The sequence below is a fragment of the Melospiza melodia genome, chromosome 13, assembly GCF_035770615.1.
Source record: "Melospiza melodia melodia isolate bMelMel2 chromosome 13, bMelMel2.pri, whole genome shotgun sequence".
Lineage (NCBI taxonomy): Eukaryota > Metazoa > Chordata > Aves > Passeriformes > Passerellidae > Melospiza > Melospiza melodia.
In genome coordinates this window covers 9,460,590-9,480,178 of record NC_086206.1, presented here as the reverse complement: position 1 = coordinate 9,480,178, position 19,589 = coordinate 9,460,590, and the positions used below count along the sequence as shown (strand labels likewise).

Here is a 19,589-nt window from a genome sequence, read left to right as displayed (position 1 = left end):
AATTCTTCTGCAGACTATTTTTGTCAGTTACTCAAATGAAAAGTTACAAATACCTTAATGTCATCAATCAACATCATAACATCCTGAGACATGTAGAAATCACTGAGATCAAAAATGATCGAGTAGCAAACTACAGTCTTGCCCAGGATTCGATAAATCTGTTGAGAAAGAACACTTCCATTAATCTTGTCCTTAAAACATCCATCAGAGCCAAATACCAGGACTTGAACAACATAAAATATGTATAAAATAACATTAGATTTCAATTCTAGTTAAAATTACAGACTAAATGTTTATCTGAAATATTTATCAATAATAAGAATATAAACTTTTCTTGTAATAACCTTTGATGTTCCAAGGCATCCTATGGGTCTGTCCGGTCTTCCTGATAATCCCAATTTCTCATTGACTCCCAAATGGAAGTAAGCCTGTGAAAGAGAGTCATGAAAACTGATAAAAACCTAGATCCCAGCCTTTTTCCTGCCACATCTCACAAAGAAAGCTGTGTGCAGTCTGCTTTGATTAGAAAATGATTTAGAAAATGTGGCTGCTATTGCTGTTCAGGGCTGTGTTTTCTAAAAAACACTTGTTGTTTCCTATAGTAGGTCTTCTTTTTAACTTCTTCCTCTGATTACTTTTCTATTCTCTGTAAGTAAAATATTTATTGATTTTTCAAATTGCTTATTGAAATAATTTTAAAGGATCATTTGCATTTATTGGCTAGCCAAATTTGCCTTCTGTAATGCTTTTCCAGAGTGGATACAAAAGTAAAAGAGTAATATAGGAACCCTTTAAATATCTTTGTACAAATTTGCAAAATTAATGCATCAGCAACACAAGCAAGAGGGAATTATCTCATTATTCACAGCTTGATTCTTATTAGTTATTTGTGCCTGTCATTCAACTGATGCAATTTTGCAAAAATAATCTTCCCTTATTACACTGTATCAGTACAAAACCATAAGAAAACAACTAATCTGTGAGCATTACAGTATAAATGCATCAGTTCAACCTGACTGAAAGATGTAATTTTTCCTTACTTGGCCTGTTTTGGGTAAGGAACACACCATTTCTGCAGAATATTCAGAATTCTGAACATTTTCCAAAGTTCAATCTTTCTTTGTGTTATAGGAAGATAATTCAGAAGCAAGTGAAAGCAAACACTTGAACAAACATTACACTCAGTAGCTTTCTATTGCTGTCAGCCTGGGGTCTTCCTGATCCTGCCCATGCTTCTGCACTAATACCAAGAGCTGTTTAAAAAAGAAAATAAACAAAATTACCTACAAGACCTGTTCATCCAGAGTAAGGAACTGGATTCAAGTGGGGCAGGATGGAGACATCAGAACACTGATAGCCTTTAATAACCCACCTGTACATAACAAACAATGCTGACCCTCTGCTGGGGTAAATAAGGGAGACTGGAAGAATGGCAGCAGTCAGGGCCAGTTCATGCTACAAGGACCTTCATTTTACTGGGATGCAGGACATGATTGCAGTATTGTCTGTTTCCTTGAGGACTCTGTAGCTTGGGGCCCCTGTTGGCACACAGGCTGCTGCAGCAGTTTCCTCCTCTAGTGAGAGTTCTCCAGCCTGATCTGTTACAATCAAAGCTCAGATGCAGCACCAGGCACAATTCATTCAAGTCCAGCTGCTTCAAGCACCTTTGGTTTTTTTTATTAAAAAGCCCTTCAATTCTGGATTATTAAGCTGCTAATAGCAAGAAATGTTTGTGAAAGCAGACTGGGCTGTGGGGTTGATTTATGAGCATGACCCAAAATGCAGCTGTCTTGCACACCATCTGCTTCTGTGCTCCCTCTCCTCCTCTCAGTCTGTGCCCAGGGGTTCTGCTCCTCTCCTGTGCTGTAATTCCACTCCACATGTGCTTTTTTCCTGTGTATTACATGTATCTTGTCCCATTTTTATTGTTTATCTCTTTGTTCTCTTTTCCCCACTGCCCTCTCTTTGTGGATATCTTTACATGGCTTAAAGTTCTACTTTCAGTCCCCATCCATTTGTTTTACAGTACTTTTTTGGACACATGCTTGTAAATAAGTCTAGAGATTTAAACTGTTACCATGTGCTACTAGAGCAGTTCAAAGATTTCTGATTAAATTAAATTCTCCTTAGAAATGACAGCATCAGAGTAAGGAATATTGAGATCCATATTTTCCACAGATCAACCTTCTATTCCCCAAAATACATTGACTGTTCCACTGTTGGCTTCCTTTCCCCTCAAAGGATGACAAATACTGCCAGGAGCTTTTGTTTGTTTGCTTTTTGGTTCATTTTGGTTATTGGCATAAGCCCCAAGATCAAACCCCAGTTCTCATAACATCCCAAACACTCTCTTTACTTCACAGCTCTGGCAGAGCCTTTATTAGAAGCCCATTAAGAAGAGGTTTTGTATCAGGTGAATTAATATTTTCATGGCGCTCCTTCACATAGAAAGTTTTGATGAGGCAGCTGTACCTACCCATCACGAGGATAAAGGAAGTGTCAGAATTGCCAGATGTCTCAACAGCTTTAGAAAAATAAATCCTAACACAGACTTTTCCATAGATAGGAATTTAAGTGATAATAATAAAACTTAATGAAGGTCTCATCTTTTTGGCAGGGAAACCAAAAAAGTGATGGATGACAGAGAGACAATGTATACCTTTACAGTAAAGTTATGGAGTATTCATTTGTTAAACCAAAGTTTCAGTACAGAACTTCAGGACAGATACAGACAGAGAGAACATATTTTGGAATATATTATCATGAAAGCTACTGAGTAAAAATGGGTTCAGAAATGAACAAGGATGAATGGAAACATGGATTTTTCTCTTCCCCCTGTTTTAGTCCTTCTCAGATGTTAGTGGCAGCCATTATCTGGGGTAAGCATTTTTCTGAATAAGCCACAGCCAGGTTTAGCACATCCTTCATCCTCACAAACTTAAGAAACCTGAAATATGTTGCTATATTCTCTATTTTTGGGTTGATTTTTTTTCTTGTGTCCTACAGATCCTGATACATCATGGCACTGGCCATGTGACCTGATTTCTGAGGGAGAGCCCTACACAAAGATCTGTTCTACAATGGGGCTGACAAACAGGATTTGTCACTGCACTGCCCCAGACATTCAACACTCTCATGTGTGACACCATTTGCACAACACAGGGCCAGCAGGAGCTTTGTGTCTGACCTATAGCCAGGACCAGCAGGGCCAGCCCAGGCCTGGAAGGATGTGACTGACCCTAAGGAGACTCCTTGCCCCAACAGAAAACAGATTCTTCAGGGAGGATGAAGGGGATGCTGACGATGATCCTTCATCCCAGTCATTTCTAACTGAGCTATGTTAAATGTGCTCAGCTAAAGGGGTAGACCAAGAAGGATTTCAAACCCAAAACTTCCTGGATATAGTCAATCCAAGGAAACCAGTGACAGAGCTGTGGATATTGCCTGTGCCAGGGGCTGCACTATGAAATCCTATGATGGTTTATGCCTACTGACTTAATCTATTTCTTTGACTATTGCTCATTTGCTTGTTTCTCCATCAACATTCATTCAGGTTACCAAGCTACTAATGTTATTAAAATTTTATTATTCATTCATTATACTTTGAAAGTGGCTCAGGCAATAAGCCTAATCAGATAATACAGAACATGTGGGCTCCTACATTTCCCTGAAAGCTGCAGGAATCTGTAACTTCCAGTGCCAGCACACCTTGCAACTGCTTTAGGAGGACAGAAATATGTAGACAACAGCTTAGGGAGATACAAGGCCAATAGCTTGATATAAATCTTTGTTTTTACAAAAGAAATACAGAGATGGAGAAATAATTTTAAATGCAGAATTCCTTACTTTGACAAGTTCTTTCTGAGCCCATATCTGAATTGGTTCCACCTGCTGGGGGGTCTGAGTTTGGATTCCATATGTGTTCAGAAATACTTGCAGGCTACAAATCAAATACAGATAGATTTAATAACAAATCACAGAATAGTTTCAATAATTCTCTTGGCAGCAGATGTATACAAGTAGCAGCATTTTATTCTACACCATTTCAGATGTATTGTTTAACTCTTCCTTAATACACAGGTACTCAACAAAAGCAAATACATACCGCTGGCTTTCTGCTATCAGGGCCACATGGACCACCAAATCATTTTCTAAGGGACCCTGCAAAATAATGACAAAATCATTACTGGCATTGCTAACTAAAGATTTTATTCAATATAGCATGACCAAGGTCAAACAATCCACAACTATGACAGACAGCACTGCCTGCATTGCTTTTTCTTGTGAGCAAAGGTGTGAGCAAATTGAAAGATTTATAAATCTTAAGAGTACAGGAAGCCTGTCCTACCAATAATAATTCTGCAAAACAAATTTTGGAGAATTAGTAATAAACAGATTTCTGGTAATCATTACACTGCTTGGATTAGTTTGGGGGTTTCTTTAATTAAGAAGAACTACGTAGGGAAAACATTTTATTTCATACAAAAATTTGGAATTTATCCAATCAGTATATCTCCTATATGCCTGATATGACCTAATGTTTTGATAAATATTTTTGTAATGAGCAAAATTCAGCTTTTTGGGTAAACAATAAAATTCCCTTAGAAATAATGACCTATGATTTCAAACCTTTACTGTGAAAAATTGTCATCACACAGCTGCTCTTTAGTGACATGAAAGACATAATACATTTACTGCAGACAGCTCCATTTCCTTGCACTGCTTATTACACTGACACTTCATGTCTGAAATAAATACCAGTATTTTACATCAGGAAACCATGCAGATAGGAGTGAATTCAACATGTTGGGTGAAATCATTGACTTGACTCTCTGTGTTTTGATCTGGCAGAATGAGCCATGAACACCCCCTGGTCCTTGTTCATCCTCTGGCATTCACTGACTGTAGATCAACACAACTAAGAGCAGCTCACATTTTCATTGCTAAAATGCTTTTGTCTGCTTTTGTCTAGAAACTACCAGAACATGAATGACAGAAGTTAAACACATCTTCTATCAATTGTACAAAGAGACAGCATTTTTTGTGATGATAGAGGGATAGACATTGATTTGGAAGGAGAGGTTCTGAGGGAACACTTGCTTGCTCAGGCAGCTGTGAGCTGTGAGACTTCATATCACTAAAGATCTTAGGGATTTGCAGGAGAAATTCTTGGTAACTTTTTCCCAGAAGTCTGCCAGCACTACATTTGCACTAAAAATTCTGGACTTTTTGCCACATGAAATGTTTCTGATGAAAGTATGTGCAGAGACTAGATGAAGCAGTCAGAAGTTCAAGCAACATTAGATTTTCCTGCTCAGAATAAGATCATTGTGCTATCACTTGTATTTATACAAACAATAGGGAAACTCAGCCCAAAACTCAGCCATAATCATTGTGTATAAACAAAAAGCAGAGCCCCCCCCAACCTGAAAATGAGAGAGCCCTTCCAAGAGTAATGATTTGCAGACAGCCTGTGATCTAACCTGGGCAGTGGCCTTTGAGCTAAGACTCAGTTCCCCTCTCACTGAAGAGCTGAGCAGGACTGTGTAAGCACAGCCTGTAAATTGTACATAACCCATGAGTTCTGCCTCACACACAGCCAAGGACAGGATTCACTTACAGCCAATCAATGGTGGCTCTAACACAGGCCAGAACTACATAAATGCAGCTACAGCACAACTGGCACAACACAAAATCTGTGTGAAACACTACTAGACCTTTGAGAGTATTGTGGAAAAAATATAACTATCATTGCAGTACAACTACAGGACTGCTGCAACATTCAACAGAAAGTTACTGTCATTTGACATGTCACAGCCTGGAGGATCACAAGTAGTGACCTAGAGAGACACAGATCAAAATAATAGATAAAACACTCAAAAAAAGGAAGGCACCTTTTCCAGTGGTGATTGTGCTATATAGTATTTGCTGTGTATTTTAATAAAAGAGATATGGAAAAGCATTTAACTGCTAAATATTCCACTAAATAAATCTTCTTGTTAAAAATTCCATTTTAATGTCTTGGCTTTCTCATTTCTAATAAGGCCAGCTCAGGTATTGTTCCCACAACATCCATCACTGTCTCCCCAAGACACCAGGACAGCCCCCCTGCCCAGGCTCCCCCTCCTGCCTTGTGCTGCCCCTTGGATCCTTGGCAGAAGGGCTGGTTTCAGCTGGATTCTGCATGCTGTGCAGATGATAAATATACTTCAGAAGAACAAGATAAAAGACTGATTAGTTGTTCTTCCTCTCCAAAAAGGAGAATAAAAAAAGATTAAAAAAAAAATATTCACAGTTTTTAACAAGGTTATAAACTGCTGGAGGTAGGATAAAGGGAAAAATCCCTGACTCCATTCCTGGCACAAGGAGACAAAGCAGCTCAGTATCAGCCTCTCACTGCACAGATGTTATCACTGTGCCTTTCTGCTTCCAGTGCCAGGAAACCTCAGAACTCTGAAAAACCATTCATTGAGCATGTCAGAAAGGGGGCAGAGCATTGAAGAGCCTGATGGAAATGGCACCCACAGGGATTCCTGAGCACACGGAGTGAGCAGAGGCAAATGGGAACAGCTCACAACAGGAGAGGCTGCACTGCCCCCCCATGAGCCCTGGCTGCTCCTGAGCCACACCCCAGCTAACCCAGGGCTGCCAGGCACCACTGACCACTGCTGACCACCCTGTGCCCACTGGCACTGAGCTCCTGGCACTGCTGATCACCCTGTGCCCACTGGCACTGAGCTCCTGGCACTGCTGATCACCCTGTGCCCACTGGCACTGAGCTCCTGGCACTGCTGACCACTGCTGACCACCCCGTGCCCACTGGCACTGAGCTCCTGGCACTGCTGATCACCCTGTGCCCACTGGCACTGAGCTCCTGGCACTGCTGACCACCCCGTGCCCACTGGCACAGACACACCAGCCCCTGAAATCAAACACAGCACACTTATGTGCCTCAAATTCCAAACCAGCATTGGCAGGTTTAGAACTGTGTTAACTGTGGTAGGCAATTGTATTAAAGGGAATAAAGCAAGGACATGTTTACAATTAACATGACAAAACAAATCATCCAATATGGCTCCATCCAAATTAGACAGGCTCTAATCCTAAACATAAAAATCTTAAAATATCTCAGTCTATCTACAAGTAATAAATTTAGTTCCTTATTTACATGTTATCTATTTCCCTGAATAAGTAAACAAAACAAGCAGTTTATTATTTTGACTATTCTCTTCCCAATTCTCTTCATCACTAGGCCTTAATCTTAATTCCCAGTACCTGAAATAAAATCCTTACAAATGCTTATTAACTCTACACAGTAAAACATTAAAAGAATACAGTAATCACATGCAGAGAATCCACTTACTTAACTGTAACCCTAAACACATATTTCAACTTAACTCAGAACATAAAATAATCCTACTCTGGCAATTTAGTCAGATTATGATTTTTTGCTAAAGATGAAATTTACACAAGACAGCAATAAATCAGCTTTCACATGTGCCAGTAAAATACAAAACAATTCCAGAAAAGCCCCACCCTAGCTCACTTCTCAAATGTTATTGTTACCATCCAGGCCCTCTCCTACACCACATCCTCCCAAAAGAGGATGCAACAACCCCAACCAAGACAGAATCTCCTGAATGTGGAGGCACTAAAGAGGAGTCACAAAAGCTCTTGAAGGAATTCAGCTCTAAAGAGTCCCCCTGAAGCAGAACCCTGCAGGATCTCCTTTCAAAGTAAAGGGAGTATGGCTGGTTCCATTTCTCTGGAACTCCTGGAGGGGCTCTGACCTGACTGTCAGGAGTGCAAAGCACACACAGTGTCCCAGTGTGCTCTGAACACAGACTGAGCCCACAAACACAGCCCTGCTCCAGCACCACACTGGCACTCCCCCAAGAAACAACATATGGATGGACACAGCCTCCTCAAAGTGGGAAATAACAGGTTCTGCCATTGAATTAGGTGAAAAAAACATTTCCTTCAAACTATAAACACACCAAATGAGTACTGGCAGCCATTATGTTTTTACTGTACTGCTCATTTGAGGCCTGTTTTCTACAAGCAATGAGATTGTCCTTGATCTGATTTTCTGATGCACTCCCACTGTAATTATACACACTTATATATACACAGCTTTCATAGCACTTTTACCTCTGGAGGTCCATATTACCTTACTTTCCTTCACCTAATTCTTCATTGATGCTTCTAAGCTGTAAAAATAAGGTTGGAATATTTGAAACACTTTCCATTGCTTGCTTAAATCTACACTATTGTGTGAGTATCAGGCATATTTTTGTAGTGGCACCAAAGCCACAAATATATTAAATTAATCACATTTTCAGTGGCAAGTGTTTAGAGTTTATAATTAATGCAACCACAAAATAAAAATATGCCTACATGGAAAACATATTTCTTGAAGAAATATTTACTTAGCACAGAGCTTCAAATAAAAATTTTAAAAGCCTTCTTTTTGGTACATCTCCTTTCAAAACACAGTATCACAACAAAATTTATAGACACAGGCTTCTGAAATGTTTACATATCCTTGTTTATTGCTTACAGGAATAAAATTTAATACAAATGGAAATAGTTTTCTGTTCAATTTAACTGACTAATTCTTTAGCTATATGGAAAAGAGAAGACATCATTAAAGAGAAGAAACTACTTTTGATTTCTAAAGACATCATTAAGATGTGCTGTGTTCTCATTTTGTATGGTATTTTTAGTCATTTTCCCTGCACTTTAAGGCAAATATGATACTGATTTTGCATAAATTAGCTCAATTAGATAAAATGGCATAATCAAATATTCAGACAAACTGGTTAAGCAAATCTAAAACATGGATTAAAAAAGCCAAACTCAAGATTCTTGTCTGGAACTTGAAGACCTTTGCTGGTACAGCTCCCCTGAGTCATGTCAGGGCATCTTCAACCTTCTCTTAACAAGGACCCATTTGACATCTGCATGAAGGAATATTTTGCTCTGATACTGCAGCAGTAAAACCACCCAAAATACTGCAGCAGCTGTTCCAGTACAAACTAAAGAAATCCCACAGCCTCCTGGCTGCCATGCCAAAGGCCTGATGCCACAGTCTCTATTTCCCACTAATTCAGAAGGGCATCCCTCCCTTCTAACCCCCACTGGGTACCATATCTTTAGTTCTGGCATTTACATTTCAAAGAAACACATGCACTGTCATCTCTGGGAAGAACACAGCTAGAAGCAGACCTGGGCATGCCCAGAATTTCCTTCCTTCTTCATGTACTGTCTGAAGTTGAAGTAAAATATCAAAATGCAACTGTTATTCTCAACACTGTTGACTTTTAAAGTCCCTACTGCATTGCTGAGTTTTACTGGGTAGCTGCATTTTACTAAGTTCTTTAGTGACTCACTAAGTGGCCCTCAATGTCTAAGCCATGAGAAAACAAATTATCATTGCATTATTTATTATCACTTTTGGGAAGCTCTCGGAGCAGAGGCTGTTTCTCTCTGAAGATCTGCAAACTGCCTGTCACATACTGGGTACCCCAAATAGTTGTAAAAGTGCTTTTCTGCTAAGACACTTCCTGATGAGTCACAGAGTGCCTGCAGAACAAAGCCTCATCTTCTTCAAAGTGCTCAGCTGTGGCATATTAAAACTGACTGGTTTGAAGAATCAAAGCAAGAGGAATCAGATGGGCTGACTCAACACAGGCCCCTCCTGAGGGCACCCCAAAAGGGCCAGCAGCCCCCAGGCTCTGTCACATTCATAATCCCATGATGAAGAACAAACAAAGAAACCAGCAACAAAGGACATCACTGAGCTTTCATTATGTCACAGGAACATGGCAAGTGCTGCACTGTGAGCAATGAAAGTCTCCTTATGAATGAACCAACATCAGGCACATGGATTACCTTGGAAACAGGAAATAGTAGCAAACTGAGGGGATAGCAGCATTTGGATAGAACAAGAAAAACATTGTTCAGTTCTGAACTTGGAGTGAATCTTAAGATAAATCTCTTATGCTTCAGTAACATCTCTTATGCTTCAGTAACAAATTCACAATGCTGAACAAGGAACTTCTCAAATATACATTCCTCATACAAAAATAAAAAAGGCTGAAACACATCTTTGAGCTAGACATTTCCACAGTTCTTACCTGTTTAACTCAAGGAGGTCCCTACACACAGACATGTACATATCTTGCTGTCTCATTCACTACAGATTTGAATTACCATGTTTCAAGCATTCCCCATCCCTGGTCACTCATTCCTGCTGTGCATTTAATCCAAATACAGAACATGGAATCATAGAATCATTAAAGGGCCTTTACAGTCAGAGTCCAACAATTGAGCCAGCACCCCTAAACCCACTGAACCCTGTCCTTAAATGTCACATCTGCACATCTTTTAAATATCTTCAGGGATGGTGTATCAACCATACAAAAAGAAAAAAAAACCCAAAAAACCCAAAACCAACAAAAAAACCCCAAAACCCTCATTCTTATAGCTCTTAGGAGCTCCAAATACAAAAAATATTAATATATTGCAGTTGAAATTACTTTGAAGGAATAAGAAAAGCAGATTCATTCTTGCCTTCCTGACACAACTTAAAACTCAAGACACATACCTGTTTATTAGCAGTTATTGATATTTACATTTTATCTATCATTTTCACTGCATCACTTAATTTGAAGGCAAACGCTCATCACTTCCTCAAAACTGAAGATGTTATAATTTCCTTCTAAAAGCAACCCTCCATCAGTTCAGAAAATGTACACACACTGAATATTTTCTTTGCACTTTAGCTGCAATATTAGAGGAGCATGCATAGCACCTAGATGACAATTTTTCAGTACAAATATAATAACAGCAGGCTGATGCTGACCTGGTTGGAGAACCTCATGCTGACGTTGCGCTGGTCCTGGGGAGCCACGTAGCGGCCAATGGGGTCCAGATCTTTAGGGCTCACTAATTTATCAGCTGAAAGGAAATGAGGATAGAAATGCAGAATGACTTCAGTACTTTCTGCAGCTTTTGTGAAGACATGTCAACTTTTGTGTTGTAGTTGGTTCTGCTTTGTTTTAGATCAATGATTCATAAAAGCACATTTTGAAAAATTCAGAATTCTATTAATTTTAAAATGGATGACTCAGGCTTTGTTCTTGCCACAGCTAATTACAGCACTGTGGTATAAAAACCCAAGCCTTTATTTGCTCACAGGGATATGTTAATAGATGATATGCAGACACCAGACTCCACAACATAAGTCACTTAAAAAGCCCTTAATCCACAACCATGGAATTATTCTAGAGCGTTAACTATGAACTCAATAACCAGAAAAACAGCCTCTATCTCAAGTTAATCACATGACTTGAATCCTGGAAAGAACAAGAGATATCAAAGGTGCCTCTCAATAGGTTAACTCAGGAAGAAATTGTGAAAAAAAACTAATTAAAAATATTTGAAATCTAGCAGTTGCTACCTGGAGTTCTTTTACATGGGGGAGAAAAACCCCACTAAACCTAAACCCCCAGTATTTTAACCTTCTCCTGAAAAAGCACTCCAATAAAAATACACAAGTAAAAACTTTAACAAATTCCTTGAATACAGGTTCATAATCTAGTATGAGCTATTATACCCTTAAAATAAGCTTTCTTCTACCAAAATTGTATTTTGACAGGAAACTGTCCAAACTTGATCTAATTTCTAACACAGAGTAAGTCACAATATATCAACAGACTAATATAAAACTTAAGCTAACTGCTAGTGAATATTCATCACCATTATCACAAGTATAAATGTGCTGGACTGCAAAAGCAGTTTCTTTTGTTAGCTCCCTATCTGCATCAGCAGCAGCTGACAACATTTAATCCATTTGGTTTACAAAAATATTGCTAAAATTCTTAGTTCTAGGCAGCACTGAATCCACAGAACAAGATATAAGAAGTCTAAGGAAAAACAACACAAAAGGAGCTACTACACAAAAGACTGAGTGAATTTTCAGTTGAGTGAATTTTCAGTTGCATGAAACAGCTAAATACCAGGGACTCCTTTCCCTTGCTCCAAAATGGGGACCTTAACATAAAGGTTTTACAAACCTCATCCAAAGCAAGAAGGAAATTCTGTGGAAAACAGCATCACCACCTGCAAAACACATGCTTTTTTCCTTCATAAACAGTTTTTTCAGTTGCAGAAATGTGCCCTCCAACAGTGACACACAGGCACTTTCACTCTGTTACTCAGCATTTGTAAGCAGGATCAAGATTTTGACTTCCCTGTTCCTGTTTGCCCCTCTGTGGGAGGGTAAGAATTGACTCAGGCTCACGTTGCTGCATTCAGAAATATTTGCACCTTGAGAGGCAGAGCCCAGGCCCAGAGACAGCAGCAAAGGCTACAAAGGTGGTACTGTGTGCTGCCTACACAGCACGAGCAAGGAGGCTGAACAAACACAGATTAATTGATACCCTGGAGGCAACACAATGATTTCTGAATGGATAATGAAATGGGAAACCAATACCTTCCCAGATATCAAAGTATTTGGAGCCAGGCTTCCACTTAATTAGCAACCACCAACAAGCAAAGTAAGACACACAAACACTTTCACCAAGGACAAGATTGTTATTCCAGTAGGTTTTCACCAGTAAGGAGCAAAATTGAATGCACCAAACTCTAAATTAGCAGGAATAAATGAAGTCCCTGATATAACAACCTCTGATGAACACATTGCTGTAAGATCTCCAAAAACTATGAGAGAAGCAGGGAAAAATTGCTATGAAATTTTGCATATTTTGAAAAAAAAATAAAAAATAAATAAAATAAAAAAGCAGTGTGTAAGAATGCTCAGCAAAGAACTGAAACACAAGAATGTTTATGTTACACAAACAACAGCTAGCAAACTATAAATAGAACTTATTAACCAGCATTCTGCAGGTACAGAAACACACAGAGATCAGTACAAGATCAATACTAGCTGAACTACTACAGCAACCTACACACACACTGGAGGATTACTTGGCTAATACTCTTATAAGATAAATTATTGTTTTAATTATTAGTGAGATTGCCTGCATTTACTTTGAAGTGTTGGCAAAAAGAGGAATTTTGCAAGCAAAACCAAACAGGTGGAGTACCAGACAGACTCTGTCCCTCTATACCTAAAGATACATCCTCCAGTCTTCTTGCCAACTGCTGAATTTTTAAACTCCTCTTAAATTTCTCTCATTTTTATTACCAACAACCTGTTTCCCTTCTGTGATAACAGAAAAATAGTTTCCAGAACCCCATCTACTGATTACTAGGTAACTGCTGATCGTGTTAAAATAAAGTAATATATCTTTCTCCTGAAAGAAATACTAAAGGAGAAACCCAACTGTGAAGATTTTTCTGGATTAAATATTCTTTTTGCATTAGCCTATAAAATCATTCCAAGTGAGACTGAGAGTTTGTGACTGAAAATCACCAAAACAACCTTCACTGGTCAAACTTTGACACAAACATTCAATTGCTCATACAATTGAAAAAGGGTAAAAATAACACAGATGAATGAATCATTGCCTTTCTCTGAGACCGCAACGACTCAAAGTTTCAACTTGTCTTGCTTAAGCAGTCAATAATTGGAATTAGATGCTATAAATCATTTACAATGTAATGTTAGTTCATAGGTGTTTGCATGAGGAGAGGAGGGTTAAGGGGAGGAGTATTGCAGTTGGGGTGATGATTTTTAGTGTATCTGTACAGTGATGAAGCTGATACACTTAACCCAGAAAGCATCACATTAATATACTCTGTCATGAAGAAAAGGAAATAGGAGGGAAAGCCAGAAAAAAAAGAAAACTCATCCTGTTTAGGTTTTCAGTACTCTATGAAATATTCCACTAAGCTGTATAGTACGCAGCATAAAACCAAGAAGACCGCAAAGCAATTTTGATCTGTCCCAGATAAAGGCAATGCCAGGTTGGATTGAGGAGGAAGGCAGGCCAAAGGGCAGGAGGCAGCTCTCACCCAGCAGCTTGGCAATGATGTACACGGCCTGGCCCCACAGGAACAGCTTCCCGTCCCGCCCGTTGTTGCTGGGGAAGCGCCGCTGGCTGCCCGGGCTCCTCTGCTCCGCCTCCACAAAGTCAGCAGGCACGTAGTAATACTTGGGGACAACAGGGCACCCTGGGGACAGCAAGCACAGCCAGAGAGCAAACATCACTGCCAGGACTCGATTGCAGTGCCCTAAGAAAGCTGAAGTGGATCCGGACCAGGAAATCTTGCACCCCAGTAACAGTTTGAACAGAGATTGTCATTTGTGTTATCTCAGTGAGCAATCCCAGGGCAATGTTAAACTGCTTTGGATTTCACCAGACATTTCCTCAGAATTTCTTCCCAGAACAGGTATGTTGTCTGCGCAGCACCTTCTGTGCCAACTGAAACTAACAGAAGTCACCTGAAGGAAAAAGCAGAAAGCCTTAACCAAAAGCCATGAAAGCTGGGTCCCAGTGAAACACTCAGGGGTGCTGTGCCCCCAGTTAGCACAGGCTCAGTATCAGACAACTCTTTCTAACTAAAACTCCTGCTCAAAAAAGAGTCAACTTGGTTTTGGATCATTTTATTCATCAAATGTTTAAAATGATTCTTGAAACACCATGAAACAAAATGGCATAACTTCTCTACTAAAGATACAGACCTTGTACCTAGAATTATGCCACAGGTATTGCTGATCATTTTAAACTTTATTTCAGAACTTTTTAAGTGGACATGCATCAGGAATTTAGAGACATGATTATAAATGACTGACCTAATTATATGAAATTGAAAAGCAAATTAATATGCTTCCTGCATAATTAAATTCCACCTTAATATTGCTCTACTCTTGAACTAATTTGGATAAACAACAGGTGATAAACAGAATAAAGCTGCAGTGTCTTACTATTTGCTTAGGAAAAAATCAAATTACTGGGAAGAAGCAGAGAAAAAATGGAAAAGCAACAGTTATTAGAGATATTAGATTCAAATGAGTGAGGCACCAAACAACACCCAGAAATTTTAAGATGTGACATTTGTGATGACATGCAACAAAAGAAACCATAAGATTAATTTAGTGTGCACGAACCTTCACATACTCATTATTAATCAGAAAAAAGTGACAACCAGCAAGAAAAATTTGCTACATAATGCAAATTTGGTAAGGGAATGTTTGACTGCCTTACAGAAATTAGTTCACTTCAAAAAGTTTAAAGAACAAGGCATATTCTGCATGCACTTGTGTAACTGTACCACAGATGTAAGAACAGGTGACTTAAATGCTGAGTTTTAAAATTGGATTGTTCTGTTCTCAGGCCATTTCTTTTCCTCCCACTCAAACTTATGGCCTTTTTCTTTTTTTAACTGAAGTTTGGATGGCTGTGCCTGTAGGCCACCACTAGCCTTTTCTGCAGTGCCACAAAAATTCTGAAGTGCTCACTTTAAATAAGAGAACATTTATAATAAAATTATTATGTAGCCACTTTCCCAGCTCTAAGGTAGAAACAATTTCACATGCATATACCAAATTATTTTTTAGAGCTTGCAAAATTAAGTGACAATGAATGATGAGAGTAATTCTCAGCTGGGTCCAGGTGGGACATTGAGACAATCTGACTGCTGGTAGTTAATACTTGCCTGAAAAGGAGAAGTGAACTTTGTAAACAATGAAGCAGAGGTGAAGGAGGGGAGGAACAAGTGGGCACAGTGTAAATCTTACTTTAGGATCACATAAATTGTGATAATTAAAGTAACATTTCTCTGGGAAAATGCTACTGATTTTTCCAGAAAAATGTTACCTTTATTATCACAATTTATGATGCAATATATCTACATAAAAGGTAATTTTAGAATTAGTATTTTTCCACTAGGAAACATGTTGATGCCCTTACTTCTCATTTGTTCTGACCACAATATACATTAGGAAAGCAATTAATACATTAATAGGTAAGTCAGGATTTTTACAATTTCAGGTCAATAAAAAGCTACAATTGTTTCAGAAGAACAATTTCCAGAGAATACCTTCAGGTGTATGTTGAAGCAAAGGGTCCAGAAGATCCTGATATTCCTTTACTTGTGTAGGATTTCCTCTAAAAATGCCTAAAAATAACCAAACAATAATTGATTTAATGGAAGAAATAATTTTTCCATGACCTCAAGGTTCATAAAAGAGGAATAAAAAAAAAACAAACCAGTGTTTACTTTTCAAAACTAACTATTAAGTGCCTAGACAGTAAATAGCTCACAAAAAGGAAAAGACTGAGCTGTAGATCACAACAGTCAACTCCCTGATGCTGCTTTTGGGGAGACACTGATATGTTAGGGACTACCAGTCCATTAAAAGCTGTTTTAGCAGAACTTCCCAAGATGAATCTGATGAATGCTAGCATGAGTAATGTTCAGTTCATGGAAAGTTCTTAAATGAAAACACATATTAACAATACAAACCCCATTTCTGTTCATCAAAGAAAATATTTGTCTATTTGACAAGCAAGGTGATGTTTTAAAGCAGAATATTTTTTAACATTCAAAGAGGAACAAGCTAGATGAAAACTTGGCATTATAAATCTTATACTAATATTCCCTTCTTCAACTATCAATTTTTTTTTCTTTCCATGGCTCTTCAACACTCCATCCAAACTCAAAGTTTAACAAGTATTGTTCACCATACTTTCAAATCTTCCTGAGTATATACACAGGAATATTTACAGCTATCAAGAGACACAGATGCAATCAAAGTTTGCACACAAAAAGGTGTGTGACAAGTGACACACTGAGCATTTCCAAACACTTGAGGATACTCATGACATAGGAGCAATGTCTGCTCCTCCCACATCCTTGTCTTTTTGCCATTGCTGCACTTCAAATCCACAAGCTTCCTTAATGCAAAATCTGGAGATATTTGCACAAAATCTACCAACAGAAATGTTCTGTTTCCTAAAAGTGTGGTCCAGGCAAAAAGGACAAGGACAATATGTGCAAAGTATGTAATTTTTAGGGTTTTTTGGATACAAGAAGCGTAAAATGCTTTTTTTATTCTTTTGTTAAGCTCAGTTGAAGATGACTATCTTTTTGTTCTCAAAACTGCAAGTGGGCAGCATTAAATGTCAGTGCCTTTCTCCTCAGTTTTGGGCCTCACTCTTTGAAAAATGTCAAATTCTTCTTTAGAAATATCAATTGTGAAACCTTATTATATCTTCAAACACAACATTTTAATCTGTGGGTGGCCACTGAGCAGTTGGGGCTGATGGAAGATTTCTGTGCCCCTCACTGTCTTCATCTGCAGACTATTCAACATGCTAGAAAAGATGGACAGATTTTAATCCATTAAAAAATCTTTTTGACAATTGTAACCCTACTCATGTTCTTATTCAGACTTCTGTTCTATGCAAGTTCCAGCTTCCATCCTGAGATCACCCCCTGAGCTCCTTTGGTGTGTCTCCCGTGCTCACGTCAAGACCGAGGGAGTGTCATTTTTGTTGGTTTTGTTTTGATGTTTTTATTTTGTTTTATTATTCAATCAGACTGACTATGTGAAAAATTGTGGCTAGAAGGAAATGAAACCTTTCCTGGTTGCCTTTCTTCTCTTCTGAATTCTGATTGAATTGCCACACAATGCTCAACTTGAGAAGCCCTGGTGCACATTGAGTGTGGCAGTATGCTCTCCCTCCCTTTTCTTTCCCGTGCTGCTCTGAAGTTCTGATACATCTGAAAGTTTTTCAGGCTTAAAAGGCAATGCAGGACAATGCCACAGACTGAAGCTTTTAACAAATCCTTACCAAGTTATATTCTAAAAACAGTTCACATTAGAAATGCTGAAATGCAGCGGGTTGGGATGCTTGGGGTTTTGTGAGCCAGGAGGCAGAACTCTCACTGAGACATTTAGTGCCACTGCATTATGGTTTATTTTGGCAGGACAGGAAAGTAATTTTGTATCTTTCCTCTAAAAGCTCATTTCTCTTATGCCTTTAAGGAGCAGGAATGTAAAACTATACTTACCATCAATTATCATGAAAATAAAAAAAATAGGGAATTCACACTCAATGCCATCAAAAAGCTGCAAAGAAGAAAAATTCATCAGACATTTCATCATTTTCATTTAAGTAAATATATATCTGAATAATCCTGCAGAGTAATTTCCTAGCAACAAAAGGCAAACTTGAATGCAAAAATATTTTAGTACATTTAGTATCAGTTATTTCTATGGGCACTTTAACTGTGCCTTTACATCTGCTGTGGCTTTTTCTCAAGCAGACTATTTAAATAATCTACTTTTCATTTTTTAGAGAGAAGCTATGGGGGAAAATATAAATAAATTTTCATTTAGATAACCTTAACTGATAAATACTGTGATCAAAAGCAAAATTGTTTTCCACACACTCAAACTGTAGTCAGCTGTGAAATTAAATGAAATGATAAATAATTTCCTTATTTGTTATGTGAAATCAACTGTACCCTAAATGTAAATGAAAGCACATTCATTACAAAACAAGCCAATGACTCAATGCTGACTGAGCAATCTCTGAAAACTGCAGATGCAAATTCCAGCAGGCACCTCCTTGCCTTGGAGGCTGTGGGAGCCCCTGAGCAGTGTGGCTGCAGGGGCTCAGGGTGTCAGGGGGGCAGATTTACCTTGATCTCTGCTGGTTTGTAGTAACGCCGTGTCCTGTCCTCCAGCGCCGTCCTGTAGCCATCCCTCAGAAACCTCTTAAAGCCATATTTGCCTTTCAACTTCCTAATAATTTTATCTAGTGTTTGACCAAACAGAACCTCATCATCCAAAGCAAATCCAGGATAACTAAGGCAGGGCAGAAGAGCTGCATCAGTATTCTGTAGGAGAGGGAGAAATGACATTATGAATTTAATTAGATCTCTGACAATTATTTGATGCACAAACAAAGACTGTTTAACTTGCTAAGTGAAATATACATTTGGAACATTATCTTATCAAAATCATAGTGCTAATATAGGAAATAGTGTGCAAAATAAGACTTCTTAGGAAGTATCAAGATAAACTACAAACCAAATGTGCAGATATACAATTTAGAAGATAACTAATTTAATTCAGAATGTCACCTGTTTTACAGCTGATAATGTGCAGGCACATTTGAAAACATAAAACTTTGTGTTTTGGGACATTTTTGTTTGTTTTTTAAATACATTCTCCAGATTATTCCTGGAGAAAACACAAACATTTGGGTATCATATGCTCAAAAAGAAGCACAAGTATTTCATAAAGGTGCAATGCTGAGAAGTATCTGTGATTAAATCGTCATTTTTGAACAGCTTTTGCAGAAACATTCTTAGGGTGCTGGAACAAACAAGCCTATCTGATTTACAATTAAGAAGATAAGGGAATAATTCCAGGAAAAAGTATGAGAAACCTTCTCAGGAACCATGCAGATCACTCATGAATTACAAACACTAGAAAAATTACTAATTAGCGCATCACCTCTACAGGTAAGCTTCCAAAAACACACAAAAAGTATCATTTTCTGCTGATATAGTCAGGATACTTAACTATTTAAAATTTCTGCCAATATGACTGAAATTAACCCAAAAAAGGAAGAAAAGAACACAAAGTTTTGTATGGGAGAAGT

The 19,589-nt window shown here is 38.4% G+C and overlaps 1 protein-coding gene across 5 annotated transcripts in view; it reads right to left on the bottom strand.

Annotated features, from left to right (window-relative positions):
• The window catches only part of PHKB (phosphorylase kinase regulatory subunit beta), a 66,955-nt gene that overhangs the window by 20,949 nt on the left and 26,417 nt on the right, over positions 1–19,589 (bottom strand). For all 5 annotated transcript variants that reach the window (XM_063167735.1, XM_063167733.1, XM_063167737.1 and 2 more), the window contains 9 exons: positions 18,622–18,819; positions 17,989–18,046; positions 16,012–16,089; positions 13,984–14,142; positions 10,868–10,962; positions 4,106–4,161; positions 3,847–3,940; positions 345–428; positions 54–158 (listed from right to left, as the gene is read on the bottom strand). In XM_063167735.1, the coding sequence (XP_063023805.1) occupies positions 54–158; positions 345–428; positions 3,847–3,940; positions 4,106–4,161; positions 10,868–10,962; positions 13,984–14,142; positions 16,012–16,089; positions 17,989–18,046; positions 18,622–18,819 (927 nt within the window). The remainder of the gene's footprint in view (positions 1–53; positions 159–344; positions 429–3,846; positions 3,941–4,105; positions 4,162–10,867; positions 10,963–13,983; positions 14,143–16,011; positions 16,090–17,988; positions 18,047–18,621; positions 18,820–19,589) is intronic.